The 23,635-nt window shown below is 35.9% G+C and overlaps 1 protein-coding gene and 1 long non-coding RNA gene across 2 annotated transcripts; one reads left to right on the forward strand and one right to left on the reverse strand.

The window, feature by feature from the left end:
- Positions 1-2,620: 2,620 nt before the first annotated feature.
- cercam (cerebral endothelial cell adhesion molecule) lies at positions 2,621-20,889 on the forward strand. The gene is made up of 12 exons (XM_048174301.1): positions 2,621-3,504; positions 4,410-4,520; positions 4,661-4,778; positions 6,015-6,149; positions 9,887-10,091; positions 10,320-10,439; positions 14,172-14,248; positions 14,341-14,447; positions 14,779-14,911; positions 15,525-15,652; positions 17,140-17,343; positions 19,627-20,889. The coding sequence occupies exons 1-12, from the start codon at positions 3,302-3,304 to the stop codon at positions 19,859-19,861; spliced, it is 1,776 nt and encodes a 591-aa protein (XP_048030258.1). The 5' UTR covers positions 2,621-3,301; the 3' UTR covers positions 19,862-20,889.
- LOC125257692 lies at positions 15,556-21,694 on the reverse strand. The gene is made up of 3 exons (XR_007182446.1): positions 21,649-21,694; positions 21,208-21,331; positions 15,556-15,690 (listed from the first exon to the last, which is right to left on the reverse strand). It is a non-coding gene; the product is annotated as an uncharacterized LOC125257692 (long non-coding RNA).
- Between the last annotated feature and the right edge of the window lie 1,941 nt (positions 21,695-23,635).

The following is a 23,635-nucleotide window of genomic DNA, read 5'->3' on the forward strand; positions in this document are numbered from 1 at the left end:
AAAAGTAATTACTTCGCAATCACTAAAAAATTACATTCTATAAAAGTGTGTAGTATGAATGTAATCTGGATGTACTACATTTGCCATGTTGTAATTGTCATGTGACTTACAGTGTTGCTTCACTGCCATTCACAAATCCTCTCCTGTGGCCTCATGGGATAGTAAAGTGTCCAGTGGATGTGCACTTCAGAATCTCGATGGACATAGTAGGTCATCCGGGTACTTTTCACCTACTGTTTTATGAATACATTCAGACATACTCTTCACATATTACTTTATAGTAAGTATGAGATTTTGAATGTAGCCTAATTTTTCATTGTCTGAAGATGATCTGAGCAAAACTTGGTAAAGATTCGATAGACGATCCAGGAGGAGATTGAAAAAGTTGTTTTTTCCAAAAATTCCACATTTTTCATGATGTCAATGAAATCTGTGTTTTGTTCGACTTCATACAAGGATTCCAATGATATAAAGACTTAAAGACTTGGTTATACAAAATTTGATTAAAAATAAAAATAATTGCTTCCAAAACAAAAAGTGAAGACTATCAACATTTGTGCCCACATTTTGTGACAACAAATTGGGCTCACTGGAAAAACGTGCCTGTGGCGACATTTCTGCAAAATGATAAAACAGATGAACGTGAATATATGCCAGCTTTTTATTATGTTGGTTTTACGTTTTACAGCAGTTTGGAAATTAGATGTCAGGTGAGTGGCACTAAAAGGTTAATGCTCTATCACATTTAAAAATAACAAACAACCTACACTAAACCTAATGTTTCATGGGACTCGTGCTCCGCGTCGCAAGTGACCTGCTGTACCAGGTGAGTTATTGAGCAAGTTTACTACGTGAGAAAATCCATACATATGGAGCTGCTTATGTGATGCAAATGTAATGTAGTTTATAAAATGTAGTTTATAAATCATGCACTACGGTCATAACATAGCATTGTGCAAAGAATCGTCAATAATCTACCCTGTAATTAAAATTTGTGTGAAAAGGAATAAAAGTGAGGTGTTTTACCACCTTTAGTGTTCATTTCAGCTGTAAACTGCAGTGAATTGTATGTTTTTGGATTTTTGCAAAAATGTTGGTAGAAGCAGGTTTTTTTCCGAGAGCCTGTGGCTTTTAGCGTACTACTGTTCCAGTAAGCAGTATGCTTGTATTCCATTGAGAACACAGCCAGTCTTTTTATGAACCAAGACTCCCAAAAAGCTTCAGTGAAGATTCAAACTAATTTTGCAAACCGACATTCATTCAGTGTTGGACTGTCACTTCTCGACTGCTGAGTAAGTCTTTGCGATTGAGCTGAGCGTGGGACCGTGAGTGACAGTTATTGAGCTGATGAGCCGTGAGACGTCTGTATGGGAACATGTTATTGATTATCGCAATGCTGGACGAAGTTTTAGGCTTTCCCATAGTGTTGCAGCTGCCCTTTTAGGGATTTTTTAGGGACCAGTGGACCCCCCTTTCACTTTGTATGCCACATGGCTTCGTATATCCATAGGCTCACGACAGACCCCCCACTAGGCATAGGATAAAGTGGCTTAATCAAAGTTGTCCAGGGGAAAATGGCCCCCTCCTTCTCTGAATAAATGTTTGGGCCTGGACTAGTTGTCTTGTGTGCCCTCGACCCCCCGCCACACCCTGCTGCCCTGCTCCTCAGACCTTTGACCCAGCAGTGAAAAGTTAGTTGGGATGTTGGTGAACTCTCTCAGGGTTGGCTGCGCTGAAGGCGCTGGGAAAGTGCCCTCCGAGGGCCAGGGGTTGGAGGGGTAGGCGTGGGTAGCATGAAACGACACTCCCTTTGACCCAAGTCTCCGGACCAAGCCTGAGCACGGTGATAATTTAATTGTTACAGGCAATGCGGCTGGCCAATGATAGAAGGGTCACTTGAAATCAGTTTCGCTGGATGTCAGCCCTATTCCGTTTACTCTCTCAGCGCCTTTATCTCTTTGTTTTCTGCAGGCTGTTTTCTTTTCTGATTACACCCTCCAAAGTTCTGCTCTTCTGCGGCATCTGGTCATTGAGCTTCTCTCTTTCACTTGATCTCTCTGTAAGGAGCATCTCAGCATTCAAAAAGACAAAAACTCAATAGTGTGGATGGCCACTGATCAATTTTACATTCCTTTGTAGATGAACAACCAGTAAAAGACTGAATCAATATGGAGGTGTTTTTAAGTGGTTTGGTTAAATTAAAATGCAACAACCTCTTTTATTTTACAAACCTAGGAAACATTTGTGAAAGTTTAACAGAGGTTTTCCATCATAGTTATCTATCTATCTATCTATCTATCTATCTATCTATCTATCTATCTATCTATCTATCTATCTATCTATCTATCTATCTATCTATCTATCTATCTGTCTGTCTATCTGTTTATCTATCTATCTATCTATCTATCTATCTATCTATCTATCTATCTATCTATCTATCTATCTATCTGTCTGTCTGTCTATTATTTTAACTAGACATAATACTGAAAAATAGCTCTTCTGATGTCAAACCGATGGAGACACGTCATATTGAAATTCCCGTTGGTTCATTTGTGAAACAAGCTCAACACATCCCTCTTGTGGTTGTTCACTGTAGGCAAACGTTTAGTGAAAGAAGACATTTGTAGAACTTTGTGTAGTTGTTTTGTTGCTTTCTGATCATGACGCTGTGGTTTCAGTTGCTAACACCAAAGACACTGTTATTTATTAATTTCGTCGTTTCTTTCAGACAGTATGTAACAACTGAAAAAAGTTTAAGAAATTGGTATTGTTGTGCTCTGGGAACCTGGACCAAACATTTCAAAAACATCACAGCGTCATCGTCTATCCAGAAGCCTAATGTCAGTGATTTAGTTTAAATCGCTAAAATGGCAGTGGTTCAGACTCGTTCTTTGGTTGCGAAAAACGCGAAAAAGAAAATCATTAGCCGAAAAAATCCCCAAAATGAACGTCAACATTCTACCCTAAAACATTTAAGCTAGCGAAACAATGTAGCGAAACGTTAATTCCACATTTACATTCTAAAATGTATCAGTTGAGGTTTAGAAAAGGTGAAACATTGTAAATAATAGTGAATGTACACGTTACACTGAACACATAATGTCACAGTTCGGAGAACAAATCCTCACACGGAAGTTGTAACCCAAACACAGCTAACAGAACACGTTGGCTTCTTCAGGGGGGAACGGAGATTTGAGGGGGAGTGAGAAGTTTAGGGAAGAGCCCTCTTTCCTTCAAGTCAAGCTGCTGACGCGGATGGGACTGTTTGTGCAACGACGCAGCGGACCATCGAAATCTAACCATGTTATCTGGGATCATAACTGTTTGGAGCATTCTTGCGGTAGCACAATGTTACTTTTCAGAGGAAAATTATACCGAAGAGTCAAAGATGCAGCCACCCACGGTCGTTATAGTTGTAATCGCACGGAACGCCGCACATTCTTTACCATATTACCTCGGAGCTCTCGAAAGATTAAACTATCCCAAAGAGCGCATCTCTATCTGGTAGGTGACTTCCTTCCCTTCAGCTTAATATGGTTGATTATCTTTTTAGCATTTGTAGATGTCAAAAGGTCACTCTTATTTGCATTTCATCACCTCCTCCCCTTGATTTTTGCAGACTTTCCCCCAAAAGCAGATCCCCTTCCCCCCAACTAATAACGTTTAGGATGTGTTCTTTATTTATCCACTTTAATACTACATTTATTTTATTTCTAGCGCATAGTATTTCGAAAATAAACGAGGTAAAAATAATACGCCATATAGTGCATGATTTAACGTTCAAAAAAGTTTTAAGTAGTTTATTTTGTGATTTAAATAATCAAGAGAAGGCAGATACTACATCACAAATGGGATCATTTGTTATAACATGTTAGTTCATGTAGGCTAGTTAATTTGTATTACTCAGTATTTGGATCAATGACAAATTAGAGTGTCCTAGATAAAGAAATGGAAAAATCCATACAGTCATACGGTTTTGAAAAACTATTTTCAACTAAAGTTTAAATTTAATTACTCTTAAAATGTCACGTGGTGTAACTACCAAGTATAAAGTAACACCATATTTCCCTTAAACCTTGAATACATAAATGTTAAATCATTAGTTTAAATATAAGTTACATATATTTTTAAAGATATATTCATTCATAAATATTACATTTTTGGAGGGAGTTGCACCACATGACATTAACCTGAAGTAACTTTGCCTTGTCATTAAAAGGGCAAATTATCTATATATTAAGAGACTTATTGACACGCAGTCATGAAGCTGATCAGGGGTCCTTGCTATATCACTTCCTGTTTTATGTTTTTTATGTTTCTGCATGTTGTTTGCACCACCTGACTTTACTGGTCTTTTGACACTAATGTCTCTAATTACTTGCTGTCTCTCTGTTTATTGTTTCCTGTAGGGCAGCAACAGACCACAACATTGACAACACAACAGCAATCCTGCGAGAATGGCTCACCATCATGCAAACACAGTATCATTATGTGGAGTGGAGACCTTCAGATAAACCCACGTGAGATGATCATCACACAACATGCACAACTGGCAGATATGCCATCCCGATAAAACCACAATTCTAAAATGCTTTTGGATTTTTTGAAGTTTAGGTACCACCAGTGAAATTCGATTTGATTGCTTGTTTTATCTGCACAGTTCCTATGCGGGTGAGCTGGGGCCCAAGCACTGGACTAATGGCCGCTATGAGTATGTTATGAAGCTGAAACAGGCAGCGCTGAACTTTGCCAAGAAACGCTGGGCTGACTACATTCTGGTATGACCCAGTTTAAGCATATACACCCTGATTTTGGATTATGCTGCTTACCCAAATATCTATAATAGGATTATAAAAAAAAATAAAACCAGATCAATATTCTCAAAGGTTCATGGAGGTTCAGTTCTTATTGGAGATCAACAATAACATACAATCAACAACAGAGTCAATACATAAAATAAATTAGAGCCCCTTCCTTAGTTAACCAGTTGGATCAATTTGCTTTAAAGAACATAATGAAGATGCTAGTCTTAGATAAAGCGTTAAGTTATAACAACGCTTCAGAGCTGCTACTGCGAAAGCCCGGTCACACTCAATTTCAGTCTGGTCCTAGGAATGTCATCTGACTTGCTGACCTTGCTGGTCCTAGGTGGTTTATGCAGTTGAAGAAGTTGCGCTAAATATGGAGATGCTAATTTGTGTAATGCTTTATATTCAAGGATCAATAATTTGAAATAATTTCTAAATTGAACTGGCATCCAATGTAGTGAGGCAAAAATATGCATTACATGCTGTTATTTATGAGTACCTGTCAAAAGATTGGCAGCAGCGTTCTGCAATAATTGAAGATGATAACACCCACATTGAATTACGGTAATCCAGTCTTACAGAAAGGAAAGCGTGGATATATTGTTTTTCATAATCACTAGAAGACTGGAACGGGTGAACCTTTGCCATTGATCTCAGAAAAAAACAACACAGAATTAATCTGTTTTTCAAATTTCAGAGAATTATTAAACTATACACCAAGATTCTTTACCATCAATTTACAGAAAATGCCCAGATCTGAGAAATTTTGGGTGTATGGGGCTCCAAACCATCCATGATTTAATTTGATGTAAACAAATTCAGTAGTAAATTTAGCATATATAATGAAAAAAGGATTGGGCCAAGAATAGATCCTTTGGAACCCCACTATACAATGGGAAAAATGTTAATCAAAATTAACTGAAAAAGTCCTGTTAGAGAGGAAGGACTTAAACCATTCAAGAACCATGCCCCAAATTCCCATCATCTTTTCTAGATGAGAGAAGGATATCATGATCAGTAGTGTCAAACGCTGCGCTGAGGTCTAATAACACTATAACTACTTCTGCTGTGATTTGCTTTAAATTCCGACTGAAAACCTTCAAATATTTAATTTTGGATTAGATAGGCGTGCAATTGACTTAACGCCATCTCTTTTGTCTATCTGTTCTATATTTGCTAATATCATGACTATTAAATTATATACAGTATTCAGACACAGACAACATCCTGACCAACCCGGACACCCTGCACCTCCTGATGGCAGAAAATAAGTCTGTTATTGCCCCCATGCTGGACTCACAGTCTGCATACTCCAACTACTGGTGTGGCATCACTCCACAGGTACAGATCCATGAGTTCCCAGCTTGGAAGCGTGTGTTAGTTTGTGTAAATGTGTATGTTCTTAAAACGCAATGAGTGATAGCTAACATTTCATCTTTCAATATGCCACATCAATAAAGTGGCTATATCAGTTTCCAATGTTGCTGTATAATATTAATAAGAGCATTGGAAAAGCTACTTTAAAACTCTATTTTCTGAATTTATAAGCTACCGGTGATTTAAATTAGTTAAGCTACAGTCAAGCTAATACAAAGTAGCTAACTGCAGTGTGTGTGTGTGTGGGTGTACCATCCAAAGGATTGGGGTCACTATGCGTTTTTTCAAGAAATTGATACTTTTATTCAGTAAGCATGCATTCGTCAAAAATAGCAGTAAATACATTTATAGTGTTTCAAAAGATTTCTATTTCAAATACATACTGTTCTTATGAACTTTCTATTCCTCAAAGAAAAAAAGTATCACAGTTTCCACAGAAAAACAACTGTATTCAACTTGCAATCATTTAAAAAATGTTAACTAAATATTTTGCTAAAAATAAGAAAGACATAAAATGTTGCATTGGAGCTTCTGCTTGGGAACTTAAAGGGTTAGTTCACCCAAAAATGAAAATTCTCTCATTAATTACTCACCCTCATGTCGTTCCAAACCCGCAAGACCTTCGTTCATCTTCGGAACACAAATTAAGATATTTTTGATGAAATCCGATGGCTCAGTGAGGCCTCCATTGACAGCAAGATAATTAGCACTTTTAATGCCCAGAAAGCTACTAAAGACACATTTAAAACAGTTCATGTGACTACAGTGGTTCAACCTTAATGTTATGAAGTGATAAGAATATTTTTTGTGCACCAAAAAACAAAACAAAATAACAAACTTTATTCAACAATATCTCTGTGACTTTGACAGTTTTATATGTGATTCGCACCACTGCAAAGCTTCATGAAGCAGTGTTTTGAATCCCCCATCACTATATATTAGGGATGTAACAATATCAAAATCTCACGATACGATAATACCTCAATATAAAGTCCATGATATGATATTTATTGCGATATTTAAAAAAAAAAGCCACATGAAGACTTGGGAAAAAAGTGCCATAAGTGTTAAACAATGATTGAACATTACAATGATGTACAAATTAACTATGTCATATCCTGTCCTCTTTTCTTTATCCTCTAATCATAAATGTTGCTTAGAGGTATGAGGTGTAGTATGAGATGAGTCAAATGACCTAAAACTCCCTTTTATAAAATAAAATAATTGCACCAGCTGGACCTTGACAAAGGTAACATCTATTATTTTTCTAACATTCTCAAGAGTTGTATTTGTTAACATTAGTTAATGCACTGTGAAGTAAAATGAACAAACTATGAACAGCTGTATTTTTATTAACTAACATTAACAAATACAGTAACAAATGTATTGCTCATGGTTAGTTCATGTTAGTTAATACATTAACTAATGTTAACAAATGAACCTTACTGTAAAGTGTTACCACAAATTCAACACAAATAAGATGCTTGAACACAAATGTAAGATCCAGACAGCTGAAATAATATTTTTGTAAGTTGATTTCATAAAGACTTCTTTTGTTTCTAAAAGAATGATTCAGTGATACATTTCAACAGTAATTTGTTGCCACCTAGTGGCGTAACAATGCAATAGAAACTTTCTATTATGTTCAGTAAAGTAGACATCAGCGTATCTGAATAATACACTTTTGTACGCTTCTGTGATAAATGGAATATTTGTAACAGAAATGATACTGTGTGTTTCACAAGATTGTTTGTGAAGCTGTTTATATCTAAACATGACAATTCTCTCTAGATCAACAGCAGCGTGAACGCAGATTTGAATGTCATGATTTTATTTTTGTCAAAGGTTTAATATACACGGGCAAATCGTTGTCATTTAGGAACAGAGCTGGGTAGTAATGGATTACGTAATCAGATTCCAAAAATCAAGTTCTTGTAATTAGAGTAAATTACTTTTTAAAATGCTCATAATCAGACTACAGTTACTTTTTTATGGGTTACATGATTACATATTATTTACACAATGGCAGTAAGTTGTTTACAATTTATTGATTCTCCTCATTTTTCTTTATTTTTTTTTTAATGTTTATGTTTTTTTCATAATAAACATGCCGCTTACATACGTTCGTGATTTTTCGAGTTTTCCTGGCGTAAGGGGGAAATATAGATGAAATATAGATGAATATATGAAATATATATATATGAAATAATAATAATATATATGAAATATAGATTAAATATTTGATGTAGCAGTGATATTGCTGTGAATTTCATGTTTTTCAATATTTGTTTTTGTAATGTTGCTGTTTTCTAAATTTACTTAATTTTAAGTAAATATGTTTTAAAATCATAAGATGTGATTTTGTTTTATTCAGTGTTACTATCAGCAAACACTAACAGGTACATTAGTGTTAGTATTTTGAATGTCCATACATTGCACTTTAAAAAGAATCTGTTGAGGTTCTCGTTGGTGGATAGAATATATTTTTTGGAATATATTTTTTCTTTGTATCTGTCAAAATAGTACAAGATTATCCTACAATATATGTGACATCAAAGAAGGGTTAGCACAAAAGTAATCTAAATGTAATCCAAAAGTAGTCAGATTACGTTACCAAAAAATGTGTAATCTAAGAGATTATATTACTGATTACAATTTTTGTCATGTAATTTGTAATCAGTTACTGTTTACAATTGATAAGTAATCTACCCAGCTCGGTTTAGGAATTAGATCATGTGGATGATGAAATAAAGAACGTGATCTTTTAAAGATTAATAATTGTGCAGCTTGACTTTGTGCACCTCTCTCTCTCTCTGTCTCTCTCTCTGCATTGATATCTGACGTATATGAGTAGCGCGAAGGCTTTTCAGTACATTCATTGCTATAATATTCGTGAGGTGAGATGTTTCTATTAAAGGATACGCTTCTCGCAATTTGCCCACCCATGACACCAGAACCGTTTTCGGAACGGGGCTGAAAAAAAAATACACTTTTTGCCCGGAAGATGTATCGTTTCATACAGTCATGTGACCATGATAATATCGAGACAATTTTGCTATCGCGATACCACGATATTGATAATATCGTTACATCCCTACATCCCTTATTATTGAATAAAGTTGTTATTTTGTTTTTTTGGTGCACAAAAAGTATTCTCATCGCTTCATAACATTAAGGTTGAACCACTGTAGTCACATGAACTGTTTTAAATATGTTTTAAGTACCTTTCTGGGCATCTGAAAGTGTTAATTATCTTGCTGGCAATGGAGGCCCCACTGAGCCATCGGATGTCATCAAAAATATCTTAATTTGTGTTGAACAAAGGTCTTACGGGTGAGATGAACAACTTACGGGTGTGGAATGACATGAGGGTAAGTAATTAATGACAGAATTTTCATTTTTGGGTGAACTAACACTTTAAATCTGGGATTCATTTTTTTTAAATGAGTTCATTTACATGAATTCTCCAAACAAACACATTCAAATGAATCAAATTTCTCAACGTTACATATGACAGAGAAGATATTGGCTGTGTGCACAAACAATGTGACCTCAAAGTCCTCAATTCAGTTTAAGTGAGTATCTCCAAAGAAATACAACATCACTTTTGAGGGTGACTGTTCATTGTGGGTCTGTTTAAGTGCTGTTTGCTCAAACACTTTGTTTTTTGTCCATGTTGTTCAGTTTTCTCTCGGTTTCAGGGCTATTATCGTCGTACCGCTGAGTACTTCCCCACAAAGCAACGTCAAAGGCTGGGCTGCTACCCTGTCCCAATGGTCCACTCCACTATCCTGCTGGACCTGCGCAAACAGGGTACCAAGAAAGTGTCCTTTCACCCTCCTCACAAAGACTACTCCTGGCCCTTTGACGACATCATCGTTTTTGCTTTCTCATGCAGAATATCGGGTATGGTGCCCCCTTCTGGATGACTCCGACGTATCTCATTTATCTTATGCAATATGATGAGTTTAACATTTGGATTTAGTTTGGTGGGATGGAAAAAATGTTCTCTGTGTCCAGCTTACTGTAACATTTTGTAGGATTGACAGTCAAATAGCATTGGAAAGAGATGAGATAGTGAATAAAATTTCAGACAATGTTTATTTATCTTATATAATTCACTTTTATAACCAGAGGTTCAGATGTATCTCTGCAACAAGGAGCGTTATGGGTATCTCAACGTACCTGCAAAGCCTCATCAGACTGTGGAGGATGATCGAATCAATTTTGTCCACCTTTACCTGGAATCTTTGAGTGAGTGACACTGACATTTACATTTTTTTATTTATTAAATGATATTATCAGCTTAACACTTTTGCGATAACTTGAAAAATGTACATGAATTTTGAATGTTGCATGTCCCCCTTTTCGCTTTAATGATAACAGTACTTACGCATGCATGCATATCCCTTGTGAAAAAGAAGTGCATGTGTATTGAATGTGCACTTGTAGAGTGCTTCAAATTTTAAAAATATATTGTACTTAAACTGTACTTGCAAATAATAAAATATGAAATATATAAAAGGCAGCTTAAGTGTACTTTTAAGAGAAGCTACACTTTCATGAAAAATATTTCTAAACACTTAAGTACACTTTTAAAAAGTGCACTTTTCAAATTGAAAATTTTACTTTAAAATATATTTTAAGTCATTATGTTTTAATAATCTTTTGTCATGATTTAAAGAAGTGCACTTATTTTAATGTGTTGACAAACATACTAAAGCACATGTAAAGTACTTGATTATAATTTCAACTGTAGTGTGTAATTCAATATTACATTTATAGTTAATATATTTTAAATTGCTACTTCATTATTACAAATGTGTAATTACAAATGTATTTAACATATACACTGCCCTCCAAAAGTTTGGAAACACCCCTGGCAAAGTGTGGTTTTGGACGATATCAGCATAAATCCTTATAATTTTTTGGTGCAAATACATTAAAGTAACTTGACATTATCATTGAAGACCAGCACTAATAATTTTCATTTTGATTACATAATAATGGCAATATATACATGTCAAATTTAGACATGCCCTTTGCCAGTTGTGATGCCTGGTTACTGGTTTAAACTTGGCCCAGGTTTTTGAAAGATTTTTGGGTCAGCACACCTTAATAGCTTTAACAATTGATTGCCAATTAAGTTTATAATACAATGAACCAATTAGAACCCAGTTTAGTTCAGATAGCTGCTAATGGTGGATATTTTGATGAATAAAAAAATTTAATTTTTTTTCTATGTATAAACTGTTTATGTAATAAAATATGTTTTTGTAGTTTGTGTTGTCCCTTATCAGTGCAAAATTATCACAAATTTAAAAGGATTCATGCCAATATTGTCCAAAACCCCACTTTTCTAGGGCGTTTTCAAACTTTTGTACGTTTGAATAGAAATGTCATTAAAGTATATTTTAGTTTACAATAAACACTTTACTCATATTTCAAAGTCAATAGAAGTAATTATGAAATTACATAAGATGTACATATAAAGTGGGTTAAAAAGCACTCTAAAGTTCAGCTAATTGCATTTAATATGAATGTAAAATATAAAACATTTGCATTTAATCATAATTAACATTTAGTTAAATTTTAGAAAGCATTACATTCAATTCACACTTAAAGGCATAGTTCACCCAGAAATGAAAATTTGCTGTTAATTTACTCACCCTCAGGCCATCCAAGATGACTTATTTTCTTTAGTACAAACCCGATTCCGAAAAAGTTGGGACACTGTACAAATTGTGAATAAAAAAGGAATGCAATAATTTACAAATCTTATAAACTTATATTTTATTCACAATAGAATATAGATAACATATCAAATGTTGAAAGTGAGACATTTTGAAATGTCATGCCAAATATTGACTTATTTTGGATTTCATGAGAGCTACACATTCCAAAAAAGTTGGGACAGGTAGCAATAAGAGACCGGAAAAGTTAAATGTACATATAAGGAACAGCTGGAGGACCAATTTGCAACTTATTAGGTCAATTGGCAACATGATTGTGTATAAAAAGAGCCTCTCAGAGTGGCAGTGTCTCTCAGAAGTCAAGATGGGCAGAGGATCACCAATTCCCCCAATGCTGCGGCGAAAAATAGTGGAGCAATATCAGAAAGGAGTTTCTCAGAGAAAGAGTTTGAAGTTATCATCATCTACAGTGCATAATATCATCCAAAGATTCAGAGAATCTGGAACAATCTTTGTGCGTAAGGGTCAAGGCCGGAAAACCATACTGGATGCCCGTGATCTTCGGGCCCTTAGACGACACTGCATCACATACAGGAATGCTACTGTAATGGAAATCACAACATGGGCTCAGGAATACTTCCAGAAAACATTGTCGGTGAACACAATCCACCGTGCCATTCGCCGTTGCCGGCTAAAACTCTATAGGTCAAAAAAGAAGCCATATCTAAACATGATCCAGAAGTGCAGGCGTTTTCTCTGGGCCAAGGCTCATTTAAAATGGACTGTGGCAAAGTGGAAAACTGTTCTGTGGTCAGACGAATCAAAATTTGAAGATCTTTTTGGAAAACTGGGACACCATGTCATCCGGAATAAAGAGGACAAGGACAACTCAAATTGTTATCAGCGCTCAGTTCAGAAGCCTGCATCTCTGATGGTATGGGGTTGCATGAGTACGTGTGGCATGGGCAGCTTACACATCTGGAAAGGCACCATCAATGCTGAAAGGTATATCCAAGTTTTGGAACAACATATGCTCCCATCCAGACGTCGTCTCTTTCAGGGAAGACCTTGCATTTTCCAACATGACAATGCCAGACCACATACTGCATCAATTACAACATCATGGCTGCGTAGAAGAAGGATCCGGGTACTGAAATGGCCAGCCTGCAGTCCAGATCTTTCACCCATAGAAAACATTTGGCGCATCATAAAGAGGAAGATGCGACAAAGAATACCTAAGACAGTTGAGCAACTAGAAGCCTGTATTAGACAAGAATGGGACAACATTCCTTTTCCTAAACTTGAGCAACTTGTCTCCTCAGTCCCCAGACATTTGCAGACTGTTATAAAAAGAAGAGGGGATGCCACACAGTGGTAAACATGGCCTTGTCCCAACTTTTTTGAGATGTATTGATGCCATGAAATTTAAAATCAACTTATTTTTCCCTTAAAATGATACATTTACTCAGTTTAAACATTTGATATGTCATCTATGTTGTATTCTGAATAAAATATTGAAATTTGAAACTTCCACATCATTGCATTCTGTTTTTATTCAGAATTTGTACAGTGTCCCAACTTTTTTAGAATCGGGTTTGTAGAACAGCAATGAAGATTTTTAGCTGAAACCTTGGTCCTTGTTGATTTGTGCAATGCAAGTCAACAGCTACGTCACTTTTGAGAGTCAAAAAACATATACAGGCAAAACAAAATGAATACCCTTTGGCTTCTGATGATGCATTGAGGTCTTATGAAGTGAAACGATTGGTCTGTGCAATAAAAACTGTACATTATTTTCAACATTATTAGCTGTAACCCACAACCTCAGCAAACGATCCTGAGCACATTCACGACAGTCTGGAGTGCAAGCTTCCTGACGCATTATGACGTATACGTGGGAGCTCAAACGTTGGGAACCTGTGAAAAGTTAATCTTCCCGATTGAGATCGCGCAATCGTACGTAATCTTAACTGGCAAGTTGGTGATATAGTTGGAGTTGGAGTTATAAAGTAAGATTACAAGAAAAATGTTGCAATTGTGAGATTAAAAGTCAGTTATGAGAAATATAGTCATGAGAAACCTAGCTATGACTTCTACAAAACGTAAATGATCACGTAATAAAATAAGAATGCTGCAAAGACCGTCTTGTGTGATTTTCAAAGTTGTCTCAGACTTTTGGACCCCACTGTGTGTGAAGATTGTACTAAGCTTGTGCTAATTAGCGATTAGCTCCTTAATCGAAGAGAATCACTGTCAAGGATTTGAGTCCTAATTGAGGTAATTTCTCCCACAGTCCATGGGCCGCCAATGTATGTCTCTCGCAATGTCTACGTTCCTCCTAAACAGTCAGATCTCATGGGTTTTGATGAGGTAAAGTGCATACTCTGTTTTTTTACTATTGTTATGAGCTACAGCAATCACTACATTTGGTGGAACATTTTGCATGTGTGTGTTCTCCTCAGATCTACTTGATAAACCTGCGCAGACGTCCAGATCGCAGGGACAGGATGTTATGGTCGTTGTATGAGCTAGAGATTGATGCTAAAGTCGTGGATGCCATAGATGGAGCGTAAGTATAGATAAACACTCAATAGACATTAGAGCTGCATGATTCTGAATAAATTGAGAATTTGTTAAGATTTGAGAATAAACTCTCAAATGTTCCTCTCAACTGTTCCCATATCGTTGTCATGTAAACGTACCCTGAGTAACAGAAATAATGATACTGTGTGGTTGACCAGACGAATCGTTGTCATTTAGGAATGAGATTGTGTTGGTTTCTGAATTGAGATCATGATCTTTTAACAATTAATCATGCAGCTCTAATAGACATTTACTGTTATCTACAGATGATGATCTGGGCAATAATTTTGTGTTTTCCATTGTGTGTGTGCATGCAGTGCTTTGAACAGCAGCGACATTAAGATTCTAGGTGTTGATCTCTTACCTGGTTACTATGACCCTTTCTCTGGTCGCACGCTGACCAAGGGAGAAGTGGGCTGCTTCCTGAGCCACTACTACATCTGGAAAGAGGTCAGTGGCCCCCCAAACTATTTAAATAAATGCCATTTGGTTTGGTAATTTGTTCAAGACATTTGTAAGAATATTTTATTGTACACTACCATTTAAAAGTTTGAAATGGCAAGAATTTTTTTAATGCTTTTGAAAGAAGTCTTATTTGATCACCAAGGGTGAATTTATTATTTAATCAAAAATACAGTAAAAACAGAAATATTGTGAAATATTATTACAGTGAAAATGAATATATGTAATTTATTCCTGTGATCAAAGATGAATTTTCAGCATCATTACTCCAGTCTTCAGTGTCACTTGATCCTTCAGAAATCATTCTAATTTGCTGATTTGATGCTCAAGAAACATTTATTATTATTATTATCAATGTTGAAAAAAGTTTGGTCAAACCATACATTTTTCAGGATATTTTGATGAATGGACTGTTCAAAAGAACAGCATTCATTTGAAATAGAAATATTTTTAACAGTATAAATGTCTTTACTGTACAATTTTGCTTAATTTAATGCATCATTTAAAAAAAAAAAATCTTACTGACCCCAAACCTTAATATTAAAATAATCTGTGTATTTAGTATGTCAAAATGATTTGCCTATTTGTCTGTTGCTCATAGATAGTAGACATGCAGCTAGACAAGGCGCTGATTTTTGAGGATGACGTGCGTTTCCAAGCCAACTTTAAACGCCGTATGGTGCGGCTGATGGAGGAGGTGGAGCAGGTGGAGCTGGACTGGGACATCATGTGAGTGACACCTGTCTGTCACAGGGTTGTCGTGGTGACTAGAGGAAAACAGAATCAGAATATTGCTTTTGTTGCAGTTATATGGGAAACTTAAATCAAAGTCCCTTTAAGACAAGTAATTTCACTCGGCGGCCATCTTTGAAACGCCTCTCGGGCATCCTGGGCATCCATGCAGCTCCTATCTCTTTGAATGGGGAAACATCAAATTCTCCAAAGCTGTTTGCCAAGCTTTCGATTAAATTTCATATTTGAAATCACCAATGAATTCTGACAACAACTGTCTCATAATTTTTTTTCCAAACGCTCGAATCATGACAAAAAAACCCTGTATTTTTTATGCTGGATCAAGCTAATGTGCATGCGCAGACCTAAATGCGCATCTCTTGTGCCTCAATTCGGAGGCGCGCGTCTGACTGTTTCTATAGAAACCAGTGCTTCTAACGGCTGCTGCAGTGACGCGATGACTTTACCAGTCGGCGATTGGCTCTTAATTTGAAGGCGGGACTTATTCCGCCATATTGCGCGTTTCACTTTCTCCCATTCAAAACAATACGAGTGACACGTCTTGTGTTATTCTATAGTCTTTGCTTAAATGCAGCTTTGTCACTTTTTTTTATGTTTTACAGATTTTTTTACACACTTTTGTTTTTATGACTGTATAGCATAAGCTTGTCACATCAATGTAAACCTTTTTAAATTCTTATTTAAAGTGCCCCTATTATGCTTTTTCAGATATTACCTTTCATGTAGTGTGAAAAGATGAAAGTGAACGATGAATGAGTTATTGTGTCCCAAAAGAAAGAGGCGATTCTGAACGACCTGAAACGAGTCGTCAGTAATTCCAGTCTCATTTTCTGCACGAACCTACGTAGGTTTGTAACACATTTGCATAATGCCAGCCTATGGTCTCCATTGGCTGCCTGCAAACAACATCTATTTTGACCCTTAAACACTGTAGTTGTAGCCGAGGCCTGGAAGAGTTTAGTTTGTGTTGTTAACATGTTAAGAAGACGCTGTTTGGTTTCTGCACTGTGAAAGCAAATACACTTTGTGTTACTTTTCATATCACTGTGTATTCAAGCTCTGAGTAAGCCTCAGGAGCTGAAATTCAGATATGGTTATGGACGTTTAGTTTCCAACATATGCTGTATGCGGTAGAGCAATCACAACAGATTGAGCCATCTGACCAATCACAGCAGAGTAGACTTTCAGAAAGGAGGGGTTTAGAGAGACTGAATCATTGATCAAACTGTTTAGACCATGTTAATAAAAAGGTGATGTTTCAATATATGAAAAAAAAAAAAAAAAAAAAAAAAAAAATTGACCTTGGATACATGTGCTTGTAGGAGACTAAAACAAAGTAAGAAACCTTTAAAATAGTATAATAGGAGCACTTTAAAATATGGATGTGTAATCCAACTGTACAACTCATGACAGATGATATAGCACCCCATCAACTGGCTTTAATGTTGTGGGATCTTTTGCAGATACCTGGGCAGGAAGAAGGTGAACCCTGCAGAGGAAGTTGCAGTGGAGAACGTGAGGAATCTGGTGTACGCTGATTACTCCTACTGGACGCTGTCTTACGCCATCTCTCTCCAGGGAGCTCAGAAGCTCCTTAACGCCGAACCGATATCCAAGATGCTTCCTGTGGATGAGTTTCTACCCATCATGTATGACAAGCACCCAAAGTGAGTTTGCCATTCAAGTCTCCAGAGACTGTGACTAAACACACTTTAAATGTTAAAATAATTTGTGGGGTTTGTTCCAGACCCCTTATAAAGTTGATGTTTCTAATTTTAGTTGAAAAAGTTTGCGTTCTCACCATAAAGGCATATGCATACTTGGATTTTCTCCTTGATTATATGTTAAACAAGTCTAGTTTATAATGAAATGTCAGTATTCTAGTTAAAGGCGCTCTAAGCGATTCTGAGCGGAGTAACTTCCTGTTGACGTTCGAAGTGTTGTCAAACAAAACAGAGGCTAGCTAGACCCTCCCTCCTACTCCTCCTGGCCCTCCCCTCCGTGCTTCCTGAAACAGTCATGAACACGCATTTAAAATGTAAGTAGCTTGCGTATTGACGCTGCTTGTCAGTTATTGGCTGGAGCATGTTTATTATGTTAAGTGGTCCAGGCTGCGCCAGTTTGTTTTTATTGCAGTTTTCGGAGCTTGTGGCGACTACAGAGACCGCATTTTTTAACAGTGTGTTCAGGGGACAGGCAGCTAGCGCATAGTGAGGAGATGTTTGCGGTATGTGACAAAAAAAAAATTGGGCCTAAAAACGCGTCAAATCGCTTAGAGCGCCTTTAAGTTACAGTCCCCAGAATTTTTTGGGATTTTTTTTTTTTTTTGGAAAAGCAGGACTGACTGAAATAGCTCACCACAAATGTGTGCTTTGATTTGGAGAGTTTTATTCTAAAAACTCTCTACGTAGTTTCTTCACTATGTAATTGTACAAGTCATTTGATTTTTATGGACAGAGTGTCAAGATTCAAGCCAAGAAAGAAACTCCGATCTTGAGATCTTGCAATAGCTTTGATTCCTCAGCATGACTGGTTGTTTATGTGCTGTGGATTGGCATGATGCCATCCCTTTTCCTCTGTCCGTTTCCTCTCCTTCTCTGACTTTTATTCATTTTGCTTGGCACGTCTCGCCTGAAGCGCCTCATCCCCACAGAGACAGATCAGAGCAACATTCTCCTCGCATTTTTCAATCTTTCCACCGATCCGCGGCTCTCCCGGCATAAACCGGCGTGCTGCTAATGCCCCGTTGACGGCTAACCCTTTAAACACCCTGCTCTGCCTTCCCCGTTCCACATTCCAGCAAAATTAGCTACTTTAGCCAGCATTTGCTGCTTTGCTCTCCTTCCAGATCTGACAAAGCCACGGGCCGTCTGCCAGCTGGCCCATGCGTTTTACCCTCAGTAAAGTGAAGTACCTTTACAGTCTTTTGCTGAAAGTAATTGATACTTTATTCATGTATTGGGTAGAGTCAAGCAGCATGAGCCCTAAAGTGATTCGCTATATGATTCTGGATCCAAAAGAGACATTAAATACATAAACCATGACCTCTTTCCTTTGAAAGGTTGTAATGTAATCATCACTAGTACTTTTTTAAAATTGGGATAAAGTAGGACTTTATACATATACACACTCCACTTGATGTATATATAATATATATATTATATATAATTCGGATATATTATATTATATTATATTATATTATATTATATTATATTATATTATATTATATTATATTATATTATATTATATTATATTATATTCGACTGGACTGTGTATATATATAATATATATAATATACATTACTATTTTATCCCAATGTTAAAAAAGTATTAGTATTTTATTATATATATTATATACATATTCTATTGCTCATACTTAGAGTTAGGAATAAAATATGGATGTATATTTAGATTAATAAATATTTATTATATAATATACATTTTATATGATTAAATATTAATTATTTTATTACTACTTGTTTTCCTTGTGAATATATTATATTAAATGATATTTATTATATTATTTTGTATTGTATTATACTTCAAGTTAGGGATTTGTTTAAAATTAATATATATATATATATATATATTAATTTTAAACAAATCCCTATATATATATATATATTATAATATATATCAAGTTAGGGATATATAATATTATATATATATATATATATATATATATATATATATATAAAATATTCGGTCTTATTTTATATATATTTATATCCTTAACTATAAGCAATAGAAAAAAAAAATAATAATAAAAAAAAAAAATAAAAAATAAAAAATAAATATATATATATATATATATATTCCCATTTATATTAATGTCACATGAAAAAGTCATCACGTGAAAATATTATTGACCTAATTTCTCTAGCCTGTAATTATAATGAAGAGTTCAGCTACTGAAAACCATTTATTTTGCTGTTTTTCATCTCTCAATAGTGAGGACTACAAATCCCATTTTCCCAATCGGAATCTGATGGCGTATTCCACACACCCTCTTCTGGTGCAGCCCTGCCATTACGCCGGGGACCCGGAGTGGGTGAGCGACACTGAGACGTCTACGCTGTGGGATGACGACAATGTGCGCACGGACTGGAGGGGGTCACATAAAACTCTGAAGGGTTCTCAGCCACCAGCTGGTCTGCAGAGCGCCACCTACAAGGATGAGTTGTGAAGTACCTGTACAGTCCCAAAGCCACATAAATGGGCATTTTTTTTAAGAGTGGAGGGGTTAGAACGAGTGTGCAGCTCTTTATAAGACAAATGACACTCATCATGGAGACCTCAAAACTGTGGAAGAGACGAGTGAGACCTGGGACCAGTCACTCCACAACAACAAAAATCTTTCTTTTTTTTTCTTTTTTTTCTTTTTTAAATCAGTACTTTTTACTTGTTTGGTTTTCCGGTAAATATATCTAAATATATCTAACAAGATACATTTTCTTGTCAAGTAAAAAAAAGAAATTAATTTGCAAGATATTAAGACATGTTTTCAGATGATACATCTTGAATGAAATTTATTTTATAACTTTATTGACATTTTTTCTTGTTTTAAGCATAAATCTAGCAAAAAAGTATTAAGGTTTATGACAAAACAAAAGCAACATACAAACAAGGGAATAAATGAGATTTCCCAATGAGAAAGATAAAATATGAAAATAGAAAATATAGTTTTAACGGAAAACAAGAACCTGTAAAGGCATCAGGGTACAATGACTCTTATTTAAATTCAAGAAGGAAAAAAGTTATGTATTTGAAGAGAGGGTTTTTGGACATTTTTGGAACAAATTAAACTATTTTTGCATTGTTTTTAGGTTATATTCCTATATTAACTATATAAAAAGGATATTTGTTCATATGGAAGTGGTGCGTAACAAATTTAATTAATGGATTATATTCAAAGTAAAAAAAAACTGATATGGGACTATCATGCTCAGACAATCAAACAGAGCTTAATGTATTTTTGAAATGGTGTGTGTGGTGAATTTATTTTTTATTTTGGTGCATTTTTGCTGTTCATGCTGAATTTTTCTGATCCCATCATAATAATTTGTTCTTATTTATTTCTCTTCCCTGACTCATTCCCTTCTCTAACTCTCCAGAGTGAACAGCAGGACCAAATGAAATGACATGACATTAGTGTACATGGCAGTTCTGTTAAATTTAGTTGTTTTTGAAATAAAAAATGTTTTTGAAAAATGACAAAATTGGATGTCAGTCACATTCTTCATGCTTGAACAAGCATTTAAGAAACAGCATTTGATCCTCACAGCCATTTTTTTTGTTTTGTTTTGTTTTTTGCCGTATAAGAGAAAACTGTTTTTTAATCTACTTCACATGGGTCAATTAAATTGATCAACAGAAATAAATAATGTTGGCAATTATGGCTGTTATTTATAAAAGCGAAATCACTTGTCTCTGAGACCGAGAGAATAAGGAGATACAAGCAGGCGCAGTAAACCCATAACTAGTTCAGCCTAGAATAAAATATTAAGGAGTTATTTAATAAGACTAACTTACCTTTACACATTCTGGGAGGTGATTTCACTTCAGTTCCAGCAGGGGCACTAACCCTGCGTTCCATTCGGAAGGGCTCATCCCTATGCCCTAATCCCTTCAAAGGGTTTACCCTCCGGAGTGAGAGCTTCGAAGGGATGAAGGGTGTAGGGGTCAAAAAAACTCTTTTTTTGGAACGCACTTCTGCGTCATCTTAACGAGACAATCAAGGAGGAGTAGATTGTGCAAGCTGCGCCCTTTATTTAACGTTAGTTTATTTATTTATTTATTTTAGGTTTATCGCATGTAGGCTATATTGTATATATGTATTTTAAACATTTGAATGGACTGATAAAGGGAGCTGTAAAGTTTTTTTGTTGAAGTACAATGTCGTTTTGACCATAATAATGTACCAAATCTAACTCGTATAAATATTACAGTAGTACATAAAAATATTATACATACCTTTATAGTTAAAATCGAACTCCTAGCCTCCTGTACCCATTCTGTGACGTCAAACTTCCCTGTGCAAAGGATCATGGGGGCCAGAAGTGTCCATCAGTTGTTCCCTTCGAAATCCTTCATTCCAAAGGGCCCTTTGAAGTGGCCAGTTTTGAGCACTTCGGTTTTGGAACGACCCTTCAATATGGCGGCCATGATTATTTTCACTCCGAAGTGCCCTTCGGAGGGCGATATATCCCGTTTGGAACGCACCGTAAGACTTCTTGAAACTGGAGCAAGGCGAATGCTGCACCTCTATCGCCATCTTTTGGTTAGAGTACAAAAGAACATCAACCACAATTTTGGTCTTGGAATGTTGTATTTTGAGATTCATAAGTTGTTTGCTTTTTCAATTTCAATTTATTTTTTATTCACAAAAAGATTTTTAGAAAAAAAGAGAGAGAAACAGTTGTAGATGATGAGGCAAGGTTACTATTGTTGACTTAAACTAAACTAAAACCATAAAACATTTTCATTAATTGAAATAAGATAAACATTAACTGAAATAAAATACAAGTTGTGAAGTCAACATTTCTCATTTTTGTTTAAAGTTGAAGTACTAAAATAACTAAAACTTGAAAAACTATACAGAGATTTAAAAAATAAAAATAACATAATAAATCTCAGTGACCTTTCTGACATTATTCACAAGAGAGAATTCACATTTTGATAAAGATTAATGACTAAATCCAGTTTTGAGTGTTTTCAGTTCCATTCTTTAAACATTATGTACAAGACAGGAAATAATCTATACAACATTAAAGGAAATACACAAAAACATACATAAATACTTGGTTATCTAAGAATAAAACAACTGCAGGATAGAAGCTGCATTGTTAAAGGTGCTAAAGAGGATCTTTTCGTCGACTGAGAAACCAAAGACTGTTACTGAGTTTTTGAAATGAGCGCATGCGTAAGAATTTCGAGGGAACGCCTCCCAAAACTCGTGCACGAGTATTGGAACATGAGTGTTTACCACCGGCATTCGCTGTGTCGTGTTAGTGGATTCATTATGTCGGACTCACTGCAGGTAACTCATAATCTGCAGTTGTTACTCCTGTCTCCTGACAAAAACATTGCATGCGGCGCCTGTGGAGTGTGGAAAGTTACTGGAGCGCACAGCCGCGCTCGTCTCTCACAAGGAACGTCATGGCAGTGATTGACAAGCCAGAGGGCCAATCGTTTACGCGATGATCGCATAAACGATTGGCTGATGTTTTTAAGGCCCTACCTCGTGCACAGATGATGTATATTAATATTATTACTTTCAGTGCACCTAATAAATAGTCTTTTATCAGTTAGTAAAGACAGTTTCATATTGCAAAAATGTATAAAACAAAACATCCTCTTTAGCACCTTTAATGCGTCAAACATTACAGTACTACTGAATTACTCTTTTATGATATAACTGTGTCTCTCACAGTATCGAGGTGATGATTGTGCAGATTGATGCATGATTAATATAGATGACTCCGATATTAGCCAGCAGGGGTCATGTGACCACAGCTCTGGTGTAAGGAGAAGGGTTGGGCCATCCTCAGCTGAAGACATTCCCCTCATGACCCCAGTGAACCCTGTTTCATAAGAACAGCAAAATGCCATTGCATCTACACTTGCATCTGAGCAGTTCATACTCAAATTACACAAAATCAATGGCTGTGATTATTGCATGGAAACAGCAGTTTGAAATGTCTAATCAGATGATTTTGGTCTTCTGTCTGCGTAGTATCTGATACATGTCAAACTGTTGGCTTTTTACCCAGTGTTGTAGTGCTCTGATGACATCACATTTTTTGTAGACTAAAATCTGGTACGAACATTTCAAGCAGTTTGCGATGCCATAAATATCATTTTACAATATTTTAAAGTATCTGATCTGAATGAATCAATGCAGTAATATGTGAGCCAGTATAGTGGGTGTCGTCACCGTTATTGATTCATCCAGTGTGTT

This window comes from Megalobrama amblycephala, linkage group LG2, assembly GCF_018812025.1.
Source record: "Megalobrama amblycephala isolate DHTTF-2021 linkage group LG2, ASM1881202v1, whole genome shotgun sequence".
Taxonomy (NCBI): Eukaryota; Metazoa; Chordata; class Actinopteri; order Cypriniformes; family Xenocyprididae; genus Megalobrama; species Megalobrama amblycephala.

Bases quoted from the DNA above. Each gene is read 5' to 3' on its own strand.
- cercam (XM_048174301.1), top strand. From the start codon at position 3,302: ATGTTATCTGGGATCATAACTGTTTGGAGCATTCTTGCGGTAGCACAA. The intron at 3,505-4,409 runs GTAGGTGACTTC...TGTTTCCTGTAG, and splicing joins AAAGAGCGCATCTCTATCTG to GGCAGCAACAGACCACAACA. The intron at 14,448-14,778 runs GTAAGTATAGAT...GTGTGCATGCAG, and splicing joins GTGGATGCCATAGATGGAGC to TGCTTTGAACAGCAGCGACA.